The sequence below is a fragment of the Ascaphus truei genome, chromosome 4 (assembly GCF_040206685.1).
Source record: "Ascaphus truei isolate aAscTru1 chromosome 4, aAscTru1.hap1, whole genome shotgun sequence".
Taxonomy (NCBI): domain Eukaryota; kingdom Metazoa; phylum Chordata; class Amphibia; order Anura; family Ascaphidae; genus Ascaphus; species Ascaphus truei.
Genome location: NC_134486.1, coordinates 277,977,511 through 277,994,685, shown reverse-complemented (window position 1 = coordinate 277,994,685; position 17,175 = coordinate 277,977,511). Strand labels below are relative to the sequence as shown.

General features: G+C 42.4%; 1 protein-coding gene across 2 annotated transcripts in view; it reads left to right on the top strand.

Moving 5' to 3' along the window:
• The window catches only part of ASCC3 (activating signal cointegrator 1 complex subunit 3), an 806,286-nt gene that overhangs the window by 632,120 nt on the left and 156,991 nt on the right, over window positions 1-17,175 (top strand). For both annotated transcript variants that reach the window (XM_075597525.1, XM_075597526.1), the window contains 4 exons: window positions 5,326-5,463; window positions 5,586-5,706; window positions 6,467-6,599; window positions 10,693-10,818. In XM_075597525.1, the coding sequence (XP_075453640.1) occupies window positions 5,326-5,463; window positions 5,586-5,706; window positions 6,467-6,599; window positions 10,693-10,818 (518 nt within the window). The remainder of the gene's footprint in view (window positions 1-5,325; window positions 5,464-5,585; window positions 5,707-6,466; window positions 6,600-10,692; window positions 10,819-17,175) is intronic.

Here is a 17,175-nt window from a genome sequence, read left to right as displayed (position 1 = left end):
AGCGAGATAGAGAGAATGAGGTGATGGTCAGAGAGAGGAAAAGGGGAAATGGAGAAATCGGAGAGAGAGAAGTTTTTAGTGAAAACTAGGTCTACGTAGTGGCCATCCTTGTGGGTGCTGGCTGCAGTCCACTGTTGAAGGCCAAAAGAAGAGGTTAGAGAAAGAAAGCGGGAAGCCCAAGCGAGAGAGGAGTCATCAATGTGGCAATTGAAGTCTCCAAGGAGAAGAACAGGGGAGTCTGAGGAGAGGAAGAAAGAGAGCCAGGATTCAAAGTGAGAGAGAAAGGCAGAAGGGGGATGAGTAGAGGTAGGTGGGCGATAGATGACCGCCACATGGACAGGGAGAGGAGAGAAAATCTGGACAGTGTGAGCCTCAAAGGAGGGAAAAGCAAGAGATTAGGGAATAGGAATGGTTCGGTAACGGCAGAGAGAGGAGAGCAGGAGCCCCACGCCTCCACCCCTGCCATCAGTGCGCGGAGTGTGGGAGAAGGAAAGGCGACCATAGGAGAGGGCAGCTTCCAGAGCAGAGTCAGACTGAGTTAGCCAGGTCTCAGTTATAGCAAATAGGAGCAGAGAGTGAGAGAGAAAAAAGTCATGTACAGAAAGGAACTTGTTAGAGAGGGAGCGAGCATTCCAAAGGGCACAGGAGAATGGGAGAGAGGAAGGAGGGTGGCAGGGGATGGGTAATTGGCAGGCGAGGACGAGCGCATGTAGGAATAGGGCATGTAGGAATAGGGCAGGCACCAGGATTCGGAGAGATATCCCCAGAAGCAAGGAGGAGAAGCATGGATAGAAAGAGGATGTGTGAGGATGATTTGTAGGGGTGTTTTTTAGTGCAGGGGATATAGCTGTGTGGTGTCAGAGGACGCAGGTAAGAAAGGAGTTCATATGAACAGAGAAGTGATGAAGGAAGGAGAGATGGAGATATATGGATAGAGTTAGAGACATACTGAGGCCAGTAAAAAGAAGTGCATAATTTGAGAAGAAGTGAAGTCACAGCAAATATAAATGGTAAAGGCAGTATCACAGCATTAATGATGCAGTCTGGTATACAGTAGATGATATCCTCCCTTCCAGCGTAGTTGAAATGCAGGAATCAGGGCCAGATGGGGGTATCCACTTCCTCACTTCTTTTGAACTTCCTTTTAAACTTGAGTTGTTCAGTAGTCCTGCCACTTATAATGGGCCACGTGGGCTGCAGGCAGACTAGCTGTTCTATCTGGGGTTATATGGGCCTAAAAAGTCACCTGACAGTGTTGTTCTGTCTGCTTAATTAGCACATCTGAGGCACATTCAAACAGATGGTTTTCTACAAAGGGTGTTCCCTGCCTAGGTGTCAACGCTTAATTTGATTAGGGGTAGACAGAAAACAGCATTCAAATATGGTTTTTACCTAACATTGTATCACTTGCATATACTATAATACACACAGCAAAGGCTTCAATGAGAGGATTTAGAGATGGTTTTTACCTGAGGAGAGAAGAAGGATAAGATCCATTATGGTAAGAGTTCCTTCCTTTTAAACTTGAGTTGTTCAGTAGTCCTGCCACTTATAATGGGCCACTTGGACATGCAGTATTTCAACTTTTTTCTTGGTTACACTGATTCAAAGTATTATTCTATTTAAATTATCTAGGTTATGTGCCCTCTTTAATCCCAGTTTTACAATACCCCTGTCTTTCATTAAACATCTGGGTGCTGGACACCGCTGTGACTACTATCATACCTAAATTTGCATCCTGCCTGCCACTTGCAGCGGCTCTTATACAGCCATGTCTTGTATGTAATGGTGTTTCCCCCACCCAGTGGGAGATGTGGCCCTTACGGATCATGTGGTGCATGATATCTGCTGGTAACAGGAGGGCTGAGTCGTCCGGCGGTGGTAGTGGGGATACAGGACTAGGCTTCTGGGGTTCATACCCATCATATCTCTTTAGCAGTGCAGTGCCTCCATCTGCCGTAGGCTCCAGGAACTGAAGGTGATCTTCCACGGTAGAACTTTTACCTCTCCCCCAGTAAGGTCACGCACCAGGCAGGAGGTATAACAACAGGAACGGTTTATTATCTCTTCTGTACAGCACAGTAACAAACAAGCTTCTGCCCGATGCAGTAACTCTCAGCTACCAGTGAAGGATGGTCCCTGGACTGTCACTACAGGCCAAGGACACCCGCAGCCATCCTAGCTCTTCCCTGCCTCTCTAGCATAGGTATGGTCCACACTCACTCTCCCCCCGGTGGGAAGAGGACTGGAGAAGGCCCAATAGTCAGCCTCTCCACTGTGTGACTTGCCTTCCTTAAGTGGGAAATGGCACTACCGAATTTGGGGCGGTACTGCCCTTAAGTACAGCCAGGAGGAGGGCACCAGGTCTGTCCCCTGATTGGTGATGCCCAGGCCGGATGTCACTGACTCCCGCTGTCACTCAAGTGCAGCTCCTCGGAGGGGGAAACCCCCATATCAACTACTGGCAAGGCCTGCTTGTACCAGGGCTTACTGCCAGGAAGGAAGCAGACTAGTAGCCACAGATGGCATGGCTACATGTATATAATGTTTACCCTGTTCACTTATGTAACTATGTATTTGTAACCATGTATTATTTGTCATCATAACTCTATGCCCAGGACATACTTGAAAACGAGAGGTAACTCAATGTATTACTTCCTAGTAAAACATTTTATAAAAAAAAAGCTGTGTGTGCTGTGCACGCGCATAGTAAGTGAAACTTCTTTGACTTTTGTCACAGAAATTTACTTAACGCGCGTGCTCGGCACACGTGTCAGTCAGTGTATGTGTCAGTCAGTGTGTGTATGTGTGTCAGTCAGTGAGTATGTATGTGTGTCAGTCAGAGAGTATGTATGTGTGTTTGTTTGTGTGTGTGTCGGTCACTGTGTGTATGTGTGTCGATCACTGTGTGTATGTGTATCGGTCACTGTGTGCATGTGTATCGGTCACTGTGTGCATGTGTATCAGTCAGTGTGTGCATGTGTGTCAGTCAGTGTGTGCATGTGTGTCAGTCAGTGTGTGTGTGTGTGTGTGTGTGTGTCAGTCAATGTGTGTGTGTGTGTGTGTATGTGTCAGTCAATGTGTGTGTGTGTGTGTGTGTATGTGTCAGTGTATGTCTCTCTCTCTCTGTGTTGTGTCAATGTCTCTCTGTGTCGGTCAGTGTGCGTATGTGTGTCAGTCAGTGTGCGTGCGTATGTGTGTCAGTCAGTGTGCGTGTGTATGTGTGTCAGTCAGTGTGCGTGCGTGTCAGTGTGTGTCAGTGTGTGTATGTGTGTCAGTCAGTGTGTGTGTGTGTGTGTGTGTGTGTGTGTGTGTCAGTCAGTGTGTGTGTGTATGTGTGTCAGTCAGTGTATGTGTCAGTCAGTGTGTGTATGTGTGTGAGTCAGTGTGTGTGTGTATTTGTGTGAGTCAGTGTGTGTGTGTCAGTCAGTGTGTGTGTATATGTGTGTGTGTGTGTCTCTCTTTCTGTGTCCTGCCCCCTCTCTCCTGACTCCCCCCCCCACCCCAGGCGGAGCTGCGGCTCTGTCTGAGTCTCTCCTCCCCTCCTCTCCTCTTCTTCCCCCCTCCCCCACGGAAACGCGGCCGCACCGGGCCCGCTGTATGTGAGGGGCTGATACCGTGATTAAGAGCCCCCCCTCCGGCAGTGCTGCGTGGGAAGCAGCGCGCTCAAACCCCCTGCTTCCCGCGTTACCGGAGCAGGAGCCAGGAGCGCACGATAACGTCTGTGCGCGCATGCGCGGCACATGCTGACAGCTCCTCTCCTCCGGCACCGGCGGCACTCAGCCGCCGCCGCAATCCACAGCAGATGGGGGGAGGGGGAGTTACGTCACTTCCGTTTCATTTTCGTCTCCTTCGCTCCAGTTTTGCCCCATGAGAATAGGTGCCACTAAAGAAGTTTCACTTCAATAAATGTTCCTTTCCTTACTGTGCAACTTGGCTGCAAACTAGGCCCCTTTTGAGACCCGAACTTAAACTGGGTCTATAAGGAGTCATAAGCATTGACTATAAATCAGTGCTCTTATCATCCCAGCCCCATGTTAAGATTCCTTGCCAGTGCTTGACGGTACTGCACATCATATTCTAACTATGATGATCACTGGGCACTGAGTTATAAAGAGGCACATTTTTCTGGGTATTGTTCACCTATTACACCGGCCAAATATATTAAAAACAGAATACCAACTGATTATAGTTTTCGAGTATACTTTTTTTTTTTTGTCCTTGTCCTTCTTTTTGTCTGCGTCATTATCATCCTTTCTCTTTGGGCTGGTAACAGGAAAGATGTCTATATTCGCCTTACTCCACATTTTCTGTTTCATTTTGTCCAGGGGATGGCACATTATGGAACATATTTCCAATGTGGCACTGCACTAAGACGTTTTGTCCTATGGTGGGCACAATGGTTTTTGTTGCAACACCTATGGCCCTTATTACCCCAGTAAGCTTGGAAGCCTGCTGTGATGGCTAAGAAAATAAACTAGTGATAGAACGGCCCCAAGAGACAACTATTCTCGCAGCCTGCCATTGCACCTGTGCTGGCTCAGTACCACCATGGCTATCAGAACTGTCATGTGTGTTACGACTCCCTTTTCATGAAAATACATCGACCAGTTTTGTCATGCCTGACAGAAGGTTATCTATTTTTTTTTTTTACCCATACTGCTATCTATTACAGAGCCCTCTGCCCCGCTCTCACTATATTTGTCCACGGGTACACCTTCATTATTACATGCATCGCCCTCTGCAATATTAGCATGCTCACTCCCTTCCTAGGGTCTCAGTTGTTGCCATGCCTCAGTCCTGCTTTTCTTTCTCTGCTGGGCAACTTGAGAGATCATGGCTGGGCTTCATTCTCCGCGCTGAAACGTCTGGCCTCCCTACTTTCGTCCTTGGAACGGCTGCAGTCTACTTTCTGTGTTGGCAGCTCTTGTATCTCCTGCTGTGATGTAACCACGGTTGGTCTAGCTTTCCCCTCTTGTCTGGGTAGGATTCCCCTTGGTGAGCAGGGGTACGTGCCACTCTCCCTACCTCTTCCCTCCTGTTGTGCCTCTGTACTTTCTAGCAAGGTTACCATTTTTCTTTGGCAAACATTTTACCCTGCAATTGATTACAGTGGTTGAAATACCAATTAAAATCAGTATGCGGATACCACTAATATTCAGAAAATTTCAGGAAAAAAAGCGTCTAGGTGAGGAGAGGAGCCATGTTCTTTTCTGCCTTTTTGGTCGAATACAGCTGTTGTAGAAGATATTAAGATATATTTTCTAATTTTTTTTTGTAATATTTTATTGTAAATCAAAGCATATATTTATTTTTTTGCTGCAGATGAATGACATTATTGGAACAGTAAGGGATTCTAACCTAAAGCTGACGCTTGCATTTGGAATTGGCATGCATCACGCAGGCTTGCATGAAAGAGATCGAAAGACCGTTGAAGAGCTGTTCGTTAATTGCAAGATCCAAGTAAGTGTTTTCACAAAATGTAAATACTGTATATGAATAATCCCTGTTCTAGCTGATGGCATTGAATAGTGTGATGTAGTCATCGCATATGCACTAAAAGATTAACTTTTTTTTTTTTTTAGGCTCTTATTGCAACCAGTACTTTAGCATGGGGTGTGAATTTTCCTGCACATTTAGTCATTGTTAAAGGAACTGAATTTTATGATGGGAAAACAAGGCGCTATGTGGATTATCCCATTACAGGTAATGATGCAAAATAATCATATGTTAAAAGTAGGACATTGACCATTTACAGTGTGTGTATGTATTAATATATATAGATATATATATATCTACATACACACACACATATACACACACACACACATATATACACACACATACACACACACGTTCAATGTTAATTAATTGCAGATTTCTATATATATATATTTATATTACAGGTATACCCCGGTTTAAGGACACTCACTTTACGTACACTCGCGAGTAAGGACTTATCGCACAATAGGCAAATGGCAGCTCGCGCATGCGCCTGTCAGCACGTCCTGAACAGCAATACCAGCTCCCTACCTGTACCGAAGCTATGCGCAAGCGGGGAGACTATAGAGCCTGTTTCAAATGTGTTATTTACATCAGTTATGCACGTATATGACGATTGCAGTACAGTACATGCATCGATAAGTGGAAAAAAGGTAGTGCTTCACTTTAAGTACATTTTCGCTTTACATACATGCTCCGGTCCTATTGCGTACGTTAATGCGGGGTATGCCTGTAAATGTACTTGGCATTAAACCACATATTTTGCTTTCACTTTTCAGTTACACTAGTTCGATTTTAAATATTTATTGCAAGAGACTGCATCATAAAGGCAGATAGATGAACTATTGAACAGCCTGTGGACATACATTTCTGAACTGTTCTTTGTTTCTTACACATTTTTAACAATGTAATTTCTAACTCCGTTTGTTGAAGTACTGTTAGCTGACTTTCCCCCTCCTATTAGATGTGCTTCAGATGATGGGGCGTGCTGGCAGGCCTCAGTTTGATGACCAAGGCAAAGCTGTTATCTTGGTTCAGGACATTAAGAAAGACTTTTACAAGAAGTTTCTCTATGAACCTTTCCCAGTTGAATCCAGGTAAGTAAATCCTGTTTAGGAACAGGTTTCTATTCCACATTAAGTAGAAGATTTGCTGTAGGTTGTGATACCTTTGAGTGGACCAACATTAGCGTTCTTCATAGTGTACATAGAGAGCTTTCAAAACATCCCAGGCTTCTTTTTCACGTGTACTGTGGCAGTATAGTTATAAGAAACATAAATATCCTAATGTGACGCGTAAGGGTGGATATCAACTCTGGAGGGAGTCTTCAAGGGGGGTGGTGAGAAAAATAAATAAAAGCAGTAGCTATGTCAGAGGTGGATAAAGAGCAGAGGTGTCAGGCTGTTATGCTCACGCCTGCTCTAAAATGTGTGGCAGGAAGTGGATTAAATGATACCATAACATGTCATGAATCTAGTATCTTGATTTAAGCAATTGTTTACAACGTCCAAAAGTTCAATATATTTAAATCCCTATGTTATTCTCTTGTGTGTATTTTAAACCTTCCCCTTGAGAATGAAAACATGACAGTGAGTGGCTTGCTTGGAATAGTGCTGTCCTCCACAAGCGCTAGTATTCATGCCTTATACCATGGATCTCTGGTGATTCATTCTTGTCTGAAGGGCCTGTTTGGTTTCTCCAACATTGTTAACATTGGTGAATTTTTAACATTTTATAAAACACGCAATATATTGTTATTGATATACACCAATGCTGCATCAGTAGCATAAAAAGTATTACAACTTACATCAAATCTGCTCTTCTCCAGGAGAAATCCTGCTACTAGAATGTGGAACGCCACATTAATGAGAACTGTATACAGGCATACCCCGCTATACGGACCTTCACTTTACGGACACTCGCTAGTACGGACACTCGCTAGTACGGACACTCGCTAGTACGGACACTCGCTAGTACGGACACTCGCTAGTACGGACACTCGCTAGTACGGACACTCGCTAGTACGGACACTCGCTAGTACGGACACTCGCTAGTACGGACACTCGCTAGTACGGACACTCGCTAGTACGGACACTCGCTAGTACGGACACTCGCTAGTACGGACATATTTTCAAAAGTATCATTCCCCTGTGTCCGTACGCTCGCTTTGCAAGTACGGACACTTATTCAGCCTACAGACCGCCGTAGGGTGACGCGCTGACTCCCCTCGCCCAATTGGAAAACGGCAGCTCGCGCATGCGCCTGTGAGTAGGACACAGGCACGTCCTGAACAGCAATACCGGCTCCCTACCTCTACCGAAGCTGTGCGCAAGCGGAGAGACAATAGAGCCTGGGAATTTCATCACTGGAAGCCGATTGCAGTACAATACATGCATCGATAAGTGGAGAAAAAGGTAGTGCAGATAAGTGGAAAAGGTAGTTCACTTAAAGTGAACTTTTAAGTACATTTTCGCTTTACATACATGCTCTGGACCCATTGCGTAAGTTAATGCGGGGTATGCCTGTGATCACAGATTATGGTATTTTGTAATATAACCTGCATATATTGTAATTGCATTCTATTTGCCATCTGGAACAATATAATTCATCCAGTGTCATCTTAAATGTGTATCTACATCGGTCCTGGAAATGAAAAGGTGCGGGCACTCGCTTCACCCGCACGCCCCCTCATTGTTTTCAGATTTCAAGTACAACAAAAATCAGAATAAGCAGAATGTTTAATGATTCCACCTGCTTCTCCAACACATGCTCCCCTCCTCACCTGCTTCTCTAACACATGCTCCCCTCCTCACCTGCTTCTCCCCCACATGCTCCCATTCTCATGTGTTTCTTCCCACATGCTCCCATTCTCACCTGTTTCTCCCCACATGCTCCCCTCCTCTCCGGCTTCTCCCCCCACATGCTCTCCTCCTCTCCAGCTTCTCCCCCACATTCTCCCCTTCTCACCTGCTTCTTTCCCACATGTTTCCCTTCACGTCTTTCTCCCCTAACTTGCTCCCCTTGTCACCTTCTTCACCCACATGCTTTCCTCCTCTATTTCTCCCCTACATCCTTCCCTCCTCGTCCTGCTTCTTCCTAACAGGCTAGCCTCCTCTGCAGCTTCTCTACAAACATACTCTTCTTCTCTTTCCAACCCTCCTCTCTTACTCTCCCTCTTCTCTCTCATTCTCCCCCATGCTTTATCTTCTCCCCTCAATCTCACTCTCCCCATTTCTCTCTTCCCCACCCTCTCTCTCTATCCCCCCCTCTCTCTCCCCCCTACCCTCTCTCTCTTCCACAAACCCTCTCTCTCTCCCCCAAAACTCACTCTCTCCCCAAAAAGTCACTCTCTCCCCCAAACTCACTCTCTCTTCCCCAAACCCTCTCTCCCCCAAACCCTCCCTCCCATCTCTTCCTCCCACCATCTCTCGCTCCCCCCCCCATCTCTTGCTCCCTCCCATCTCTCGCTCCCCTCTTGCTCTCGCACCCCTCTTTCTCTCGTGCACTCTCCCCTCTCTCTCTCCCCTCTCTCTCTCCCTTCTCTCTCTCTCCCCTCTCTCTCGCTCCCCTATCTCTCTCCCCTCTCTCTCTCTCCCCTCTCTCTCGCTCCCCTCTCTCGCTCCCCTCTCTCGCTCCCCTCTCTCTCGCTCCTGTCTCTATCGCACCCTCCTGTCTCCATCTCTTCCTCCCTTCTCTCTCACTAACCGCAGCCCACTAAACTCATCCCCACACACAATTCCCACCCACACACACAATTCCACCCCACACACACACAATTCCACCACCCCCACACATGCACACAATGTCACCCCCCCCACACAAATGCACACAATGTCACCCCCCACACACACACATGCACACAATGTCACCCGACACACACACAGACTACAATACCCACACAATTGTATTTACAGTAGTGTCTGTGAGATTAATGATTTGGGATTTGTCTTTATCAGCTGTATGTCTGATTGTCTTCAATATTTCCTCCCACTTCCCCAAATCCCATATTTCCTTGTTTCTTAGACCTTCCTTTGCCCTTCTGTTTTTCCTTCTCTTTCTAATGCGTTTCTCCCCAGTTTGCCTAAAAAATAATTTTGTGCGACCCTCCTTCGAAATGGTTTAGGTCTCCAAATACTCATATTTTCATTGCCTTAGTAGTTCCACTGTTGATCATCATCAACAATCATTCGACTGTTTCATTTTTTTTTTTATTGCTGTATCTGCACACACTACCCATTTAAAAATAATTTGAGTCTCTTAAAAATGTCCTTTCTTTCTTTTTTTTGCCTTCATTAATACAATGTTCTTCTTTAGTTTCAATTCTAATTATTTGAAAACTAGAGATTTGTCTAAGGTGTTTCACTTCTTTTAGTTGGTTATCTAGGGTCTGCCTTCTTTGTTCCAATTTGCTCGTTTCAATTCCTTTTAGGAGTGTTCCATGAGTTCTTTGGATCACTTTGATAACATTTTCTCCAAATGTTTTGTGAATTCCTCACTATTTATTTTATGTGATTGTGACACATTCATTCTTCTGCCTCTTGGTATTAGTTTGTATAGAAAGAGCAGTTGTACACATATACCCGCCTTAAAAACAGGTGAGGCAGAGTATCACAGATGTAAAGGTTAGGGTAGACCTCAGATACACATATGTAGCAAGCCGTAACGTCGTCGGTGCCGTTTGTTCGTCCGCAGCACTGGAGACATCAAGTCTTGCTGCATCTGGTACAGGTGTAGCCCTAGTCTCATATTTACAACTCCAGAGGGGTTTGTGTCCCGACAAATATTGCTAAAAATGCTGATAGATTAAGCTAAATGAAGATACAGGGCTAGCAGGGGCAGTTCCCACACTTCAAGATATGTGTTTATGTGTCGCTGATGCGTGTTTCGCCTTACAGGCTGATTCAAGGGGGCCCAAAGAAGGCCTCTTCCTCCATCGCAGAGGAAGATCATTTATTTTCATAGTTATTATTTAGTTTTGCAGATCACTTATTCACCTTTGAAATACTTACAGTATTCTGTTGCATCGTACCTGCATTATGCCCAAGTCTAACATACTGTTCATTCATTCATTCATTCATGCTAGTCATGAGAGATAGCATGCAAGTCATGCTACACTATTTATTGAGTAAAAAATATATATATAATATTCTGAAATTGGGTATTCTTTGTTGTTTTTTTCACTTCCTGTAGCTTGTTGGAAGTACTCTCTGATCATTTAAATGCTGAGATTGCAGCTGGAACCATTGGTTCAAAGCAAGACGCGATGGACTACATCACATGGACATACTTTTTCCGTCGCCTTATGATGAACCCAAGGTGAGGCCTCAATTAATAACTGGTTTGTTTTCTATCATTTTGAAGATTTTGGATAGAAGTGTCGACAATATGGTTATAGATCCTGGACTTGTATATACAGTACCAAGTGCTCCGTGCCAAAACTGCAATATTGTCATGAACTTGTTTCAGTTTTGCTTTGGAAAAGGTTCTCCCTGGTTTGGAAATGTCTGTTTAAGGAACAGTTACTTCTATACCACTATATATAATCAAAGCATATACATTAAAAAAAAAAAAATGTACTGTACACTGCATTTGCATAATTTTTAATAGGTTCTAAGATTTCATTATATATAATGAAAGCACATATTTAAAAAAAAATAAGAGGTACTGTACGTTCTAGTATCTGCCGTATGATAAAATATTTTAAACTAAATATTATGGCTTTACTAATGCAAAAAAAAAAAAAAACGTTTGATGGACAAATAATGTATTTCATAGTTTATAAAATAGACTTTTTTCCCTCAGTGCCTTACTATGCTATGTATACCTTTTTTTTTTTTTTCATACTGTAGCATAATTATATGCTGTGCAGTGTGAAATCACACTGCCATGAAATACTTGAACAATTGTTATGGTGCTTTTGTGAATATTCCTATATATGTGAACAAAGCATATGTTACAGCTTTGCATCTTTTTTTTTTTTTTAACAGGAATGTAATGGATTAATTTTGTTGAGGTTGTTAAAAGCCACTGAGGGTTAGTTGTCTGGTGTAGCAATACTTTCAGCAATGCTTTCTCTATAATAAGGGGATTTAAATGACATTGTTCAGAATTTGTAAGTGCCATATCCCTATTTGCTTTAACTGCTTTGTTGACCATTTTCTAAATATGTTGAATCTGTGTGTGCTATTGTCTGTGAAATGGATTCTTGGTTAAAAGAGTAAATGAGCTCCTGATTTGGAGGGTGGAGTTGCTGGCAGGTGGTATTGTTCTTAGGAATGTTAAACAGGCACTTGCTTGAATGGGCTGTTAATGAGCCCTGATGCACTCATAAGGAAGAGACAGAATGATCCCTGTAAGTCATCACACGAGATATGTGTAGGTATATATGTACATATACACATACACAGAGAGAGATGTGTATGTATATAATATATATATTATTAATAATAAAATGAAAACATAAATATATATATATATATATATATATATATATATATATATATATATATACCCACACACATTATTTATATATATATTTTTTTTCTGGTTTCATTTTATTATTAATAATAATAATAGCATGTTCTTGTATAGCGTTGCTAGTTTTACATGGCACTTTACAGAGACATTTTGCAGGCACAGGTCCCTGCCCCGTAGAGCTTACAATCTATATTTTTGGTGCCTGAGGCACAGGGAGATAAAGTGACTTGTCCAAGGTCACAAGGAGAATTGAACCAAATTCCCCTGCTTCAAACTCCGTGCCAGTCAGTGTCTTTACTCACTGTGCCACTCCTCCTTGGAACATACAAATTGACAAATACCCTATGTTACTATCTTGACCTATTGTATGCAGGTATTCATAATTGAGGAAAGGTAAATAAATCACTGCTTTCAAACATTTATGATGCAGTTTGTAAGAACTGTCTTGTGTTTTAACACCCGCTCCATTAGCTAAACAATGTTTATTAATATGAAAATCCTGCATTTCCCAATTACAGTGCATTTTTTTGTTATGCATTCAAGTGTGTATTTTTTATTCAAATGTTACCAAAGTTATGAAATGAACATATATAGTTCTGAATTATTGTCTAAGCTTTCACCATTATTTTAATCAAAGACGACCGATTCAGAATTGGCAAAATTCTGCCATACAATAAAACCATCTGATGCAATTTATGGTTCAATTTCTATGGTTCATATTTGATTGGTTTTAATTGTTTATATTTTTTTCAAAATGTTTTAGTAGCAGTTCATTTTTATATAGTTTGAAGGTCAACGATTGATAAATTGTTGGGTCTGAGGTGAAGTCTTGGTAGGGATTTTGTGTTTGCTGGATCCATAATAGTTAAACTCGTCCTACATACATTTTCCATCTCATTTTAGGCATGTTATATTTCATCTATCTATCAGTGTTATTAGAAGAACTATCGTGCTGATTATAGATCTACTGTATAAACCTATATTAAATGGTATCAAATGACCAACAATATTACGTTTTGTCGTAGGTCACATAAGGATTCAAAAGCCCTTTTAGAGTGATACGTTGTTTCCAAGTGTTTATGTTGTGTTCTCCCCTTCTCAACTTGGCTTAAGAGGTTCAGAAAAACATAAGTTTTTAACCATTTTTTGTTCTACTTGGTTTGCACGCGCTGTACCTAATAGTCTTCTTACTGAAATGATTATGGGAGATTTCCTTTAGTGGGCATTTTTCACCCAGTATCCTACAGTATATACATTTATTCAAGTATAACATACCTTTTTTCTGGACTATTACTCTAGCAGTTCTCATATTTATTTTGATAGATACTATATATTTACATTTAACCAGTGTCGTAAATTCATTGGATTTTTAATGTGACTAACCAACTTTTGTTGATTCTAAACATGTATTGAGAGTTATTAGTTTTCATTAATACTAGCATTGTACTGCTTTTAATATGTATTCATGTTTAGCATTTATATCGTGCTATGGTTACCACCATACTCTTAATGATTACTGAGTGAATTTCATGGGATCAGTATAAGTAATTAATTAGTATTAGCTGGTTTTCAAGCAATAAGAGTATGGGACGATCCATGAGCACCTCATCCTGTGACGAAGTTGCATAGACGCAATGAAACGTGTAAGGTGATTCAGATCCCCGGCGAAGGCATATGCAGGACGGAACGACGGAGTGAGAGCTCGGTCACGGACTTTACGGTTCATCACTCAGGGACCATTCGGAAGAAACTGATGAATCTCCAAGCAGTCACCACTTGCCGGAGGACTGAGTTTGGAGCGTACCTGCACTACTTCCGGTTTTCGGGTCATGAGAGAACCACGCAGTGCAGATAAGATACGAGGAAAGACCGTGCAGTGTACAGTATGCAGCCGAGATGGGGACTGACTATTGAGTATTGCACTCATTAAATGCGATTTAACATCCGATGTTAGTGAGTTCAACCATTGTTGTTTTTAACTTTGTATTAAATTGTTCAAGCAATATTATACTAGGAAAGTTTACCTCTCTTTCTCTCTTTTTTCCTCTCCTTAGACCAGCGGTACGCAAACTGTGGGGGTGCAAAATTATTCAGGGGGGGGCACGGGCGGTTGCATTTAAATTAATGCCGGGGGACTGCGTGAGGCCTCTGCAACTAACTTACCTTCTCTTCGGCAACGCGGCGTCAAATAACGCTGCAGGGTCATGTGACGTCGTGTTGGCATGGCAACGTGACGTCGTGTTGGCATGGCAACGTGACGTCGTGTTGGCATGGCAACGTGACGTCGTGTTGGCATGGCAACGTGACGTCGTGTTGGCATGGCAACGTGAGGTCACGTGACCGACGTCATTTGACGTCGGGAGCCGGAGAGGAGGTAAGGGAGGGGGGGCGCGAGCAGGAAAGATTGCACAGCGTTGCCTTAGACTATGATTGTGGTCAGTTTTCCCTGTGGAGAAGGCAGCCTGTGACTCCCAAAGGTTCCATTGTGATGGTAATTTTTACTGCTTGGACTCTTACACATATAAGTGTTATTTTTTTCAGCATAATCATTTATGTTTCTAGTATTTTTAAGTGTTCCTTTTAAACTACTATAGTTTTTTTCTAGTTTTTCTAATGAGAACATTCTGTCATTACTATACAGTCACTTTTAGCGCTGTTTTATATTTGTTGTATATATATGTGTATATATATATATGTATGTGTGTATATATATATAATTATATGTATGTATATATCAGGCCTATTCAAGATGTAAGTCCTCTGCAAAAAAAACTTGTCTGTCTTTAAATGTGAATACAGTAGTTAATGTATTATCAGAGTGTCCACAGAGTCAAAGAGCCAGTTCTTGGCTCACAAGGGATATTTATTCAGTCTTTTATACTACAAGCCACTTGCCTACTTGAAAGACCAAACATGCTAGTTTGATTAACAGATATTTTTGTTACCGGTGAATACATATGAAAAATTATAAGTAGCATTTACATTGTAATATGGTTTGCTTGTATGCTTTCTCCCCCCCCCCCCCCCATTTGTTTTTACTTTTTAGTTAATATAAAATGGGAATTATAAAGGCAAACAATCTTAAAATATTTTGTTTCCTATTGTTATTCCTCTCCACTCTACTATCTTCATCTGGATTCATTTATTAGTTTATAATAGAAGACATTGAATGCTGTATATAGTTATATATCATTTTTAACCTCTTTATTGCAGTAGGGTTGCAAATGGTTTTTTTTTAAGCTATAAACGGCGTTAAAAGCTTTTACATTTTTAATTCAGGTAAGACGTACGTAAGAGAACATTTTCTATACACATCTTTTGTGAAGCACTTACACTGTATTTTGTTAGTCATGCATTGCAGATGATAGTTGAAGAGCCAAAATCCCCTTAGCGTTGAAAGATTTTCAGAATGCGACTTCTGCAGGCAAAATGCTTTTCATTCCTAGTTTCGGTGAACACACTTAGTATTAAGAAGATTTTTCTTTCCATATTTGTTTAAGTGAATTGCATGGCTGACAATCGCCAGGGGAACAGGCTCACCACCTAGAGGATTTTTACATTTTGTTTTGAAAGGTTACTTACTACAGTACCAGTCACCTTAAATGTCCTTACTAATGATATTGTGTGTCTGTATAGCATGCTATTATGAAATAAACTGTGCATAAGCATGATAGTGAATAGTAATAACAGTAATGTGGCCAAGATATAATAATGGTATTAAAAGAACATAATCACTCTTCCTTAATGTGGTTATTCAGCTGCTAACATTACACATATGATTATATTACTTTATATGTCTGGTGCTGATCATAATGTAATTAAAATAAATAAAATGATGGCTAAAGAGAAAGTTATTTAGATACAAAATAGATTTCAGTCTGATTTCCTTTCAAATTTGGAGGCGTAGTGCAGTACAGCATTTCTCTAACCATGCAAAACTTCCCAATGCTATTGAGAAAAAGTTTCTAGGACAATTAATTAACAAAACAATGGTCCTCATTTAAAGCAGCATCCCTCGACAATTGGATAGTGATTTATTTACAGCCTATGAGCTGGGGAGCCCTCCAGAGCTAGGCCGCAATATTTTTAGCTCCCAGACCCCCTGGCTCCTGAGATACTTACCGGTTAGTTAACGGGGTTTCTTATGGGGAGTTAAGTTGCTATCCAATCGGAAGCTGCAAACAATGAAGTTGCTGTTTCCTATTGGACCGCAAGATTTGTCGCCATTTTGTTTCCCGGATGAGGAAAGAAACACTATGTTGCTATGACACCATCTTCCAATGCTGGCAAATATTGTAGTCCAATTCATGGGAACGGCAGCTGCTTCACAGCATATTAAATAGGGGCCAATGTTTTTAAAGAAAATAAATTGTCAGGTACTGTATCATTTTCTTGTCACAGGAGACCAGGACTTTTAACACCTTTTACCTTCTGATATCACTTTCACTAGGCAGGACACAGATTGTAGAATAAAATTAGGTTTATTCTGGTAAACCAGCAGGCATACACAAAACAGGGAAAAATATACATTCACTGGGGCCTGGGGAAGACACTAGCCTCAACTAGGTGCAGGGCGCCTGCTTCAGGAAGGCTTACCCTGTCCGCTCCATGTCCACGAACACCACAGAGCTATATTCGGTTTCCCCGCTGGCCGCGTCTTTGTTCGTTTGTAGAACGTGGCCGCATCTCTAGAACTTGTCCTTAGCTTGGCTATTCCGAGCAAAGAACCTTTGAAAAGTCTGCCTCTGCTTCACCGGACCAAGCCTAGGAATAGCCTGGCATTCTGATCGGCCAGTCCCCTTACATAGACCTTGGTTGCCTATGTCTAACATGGAACAGAGACTGGTGGCCAATCAGAGTACGGATCCTAATGGAACAGCCAATTACAAGCTGGAGGCTCGTCTTGCTGCAACAGTCAGAGGAGGGGGCATGCTTAGGGACTCAGGTTGCCAGCGAGCGGGAAATTCAAACTGGCCAAAGGGAACCGTGACTACGAGCTCCGTCTCGGCAATGGCTTCCCCTGACCATCCCATATCTCCCACTGGGTAGGCTCCACAGTGTCTGGAAGGAGTCTCCCCCACCGGGAGCCTTGTACCTGGATCTGGTTCTCCGCCCTTCCCCGCTCACCAATTGGCCCGACACCTCATCGCTCGGATCCTCCCCTTTGATCCACTATCTCTATGCAAGCACTCCGGC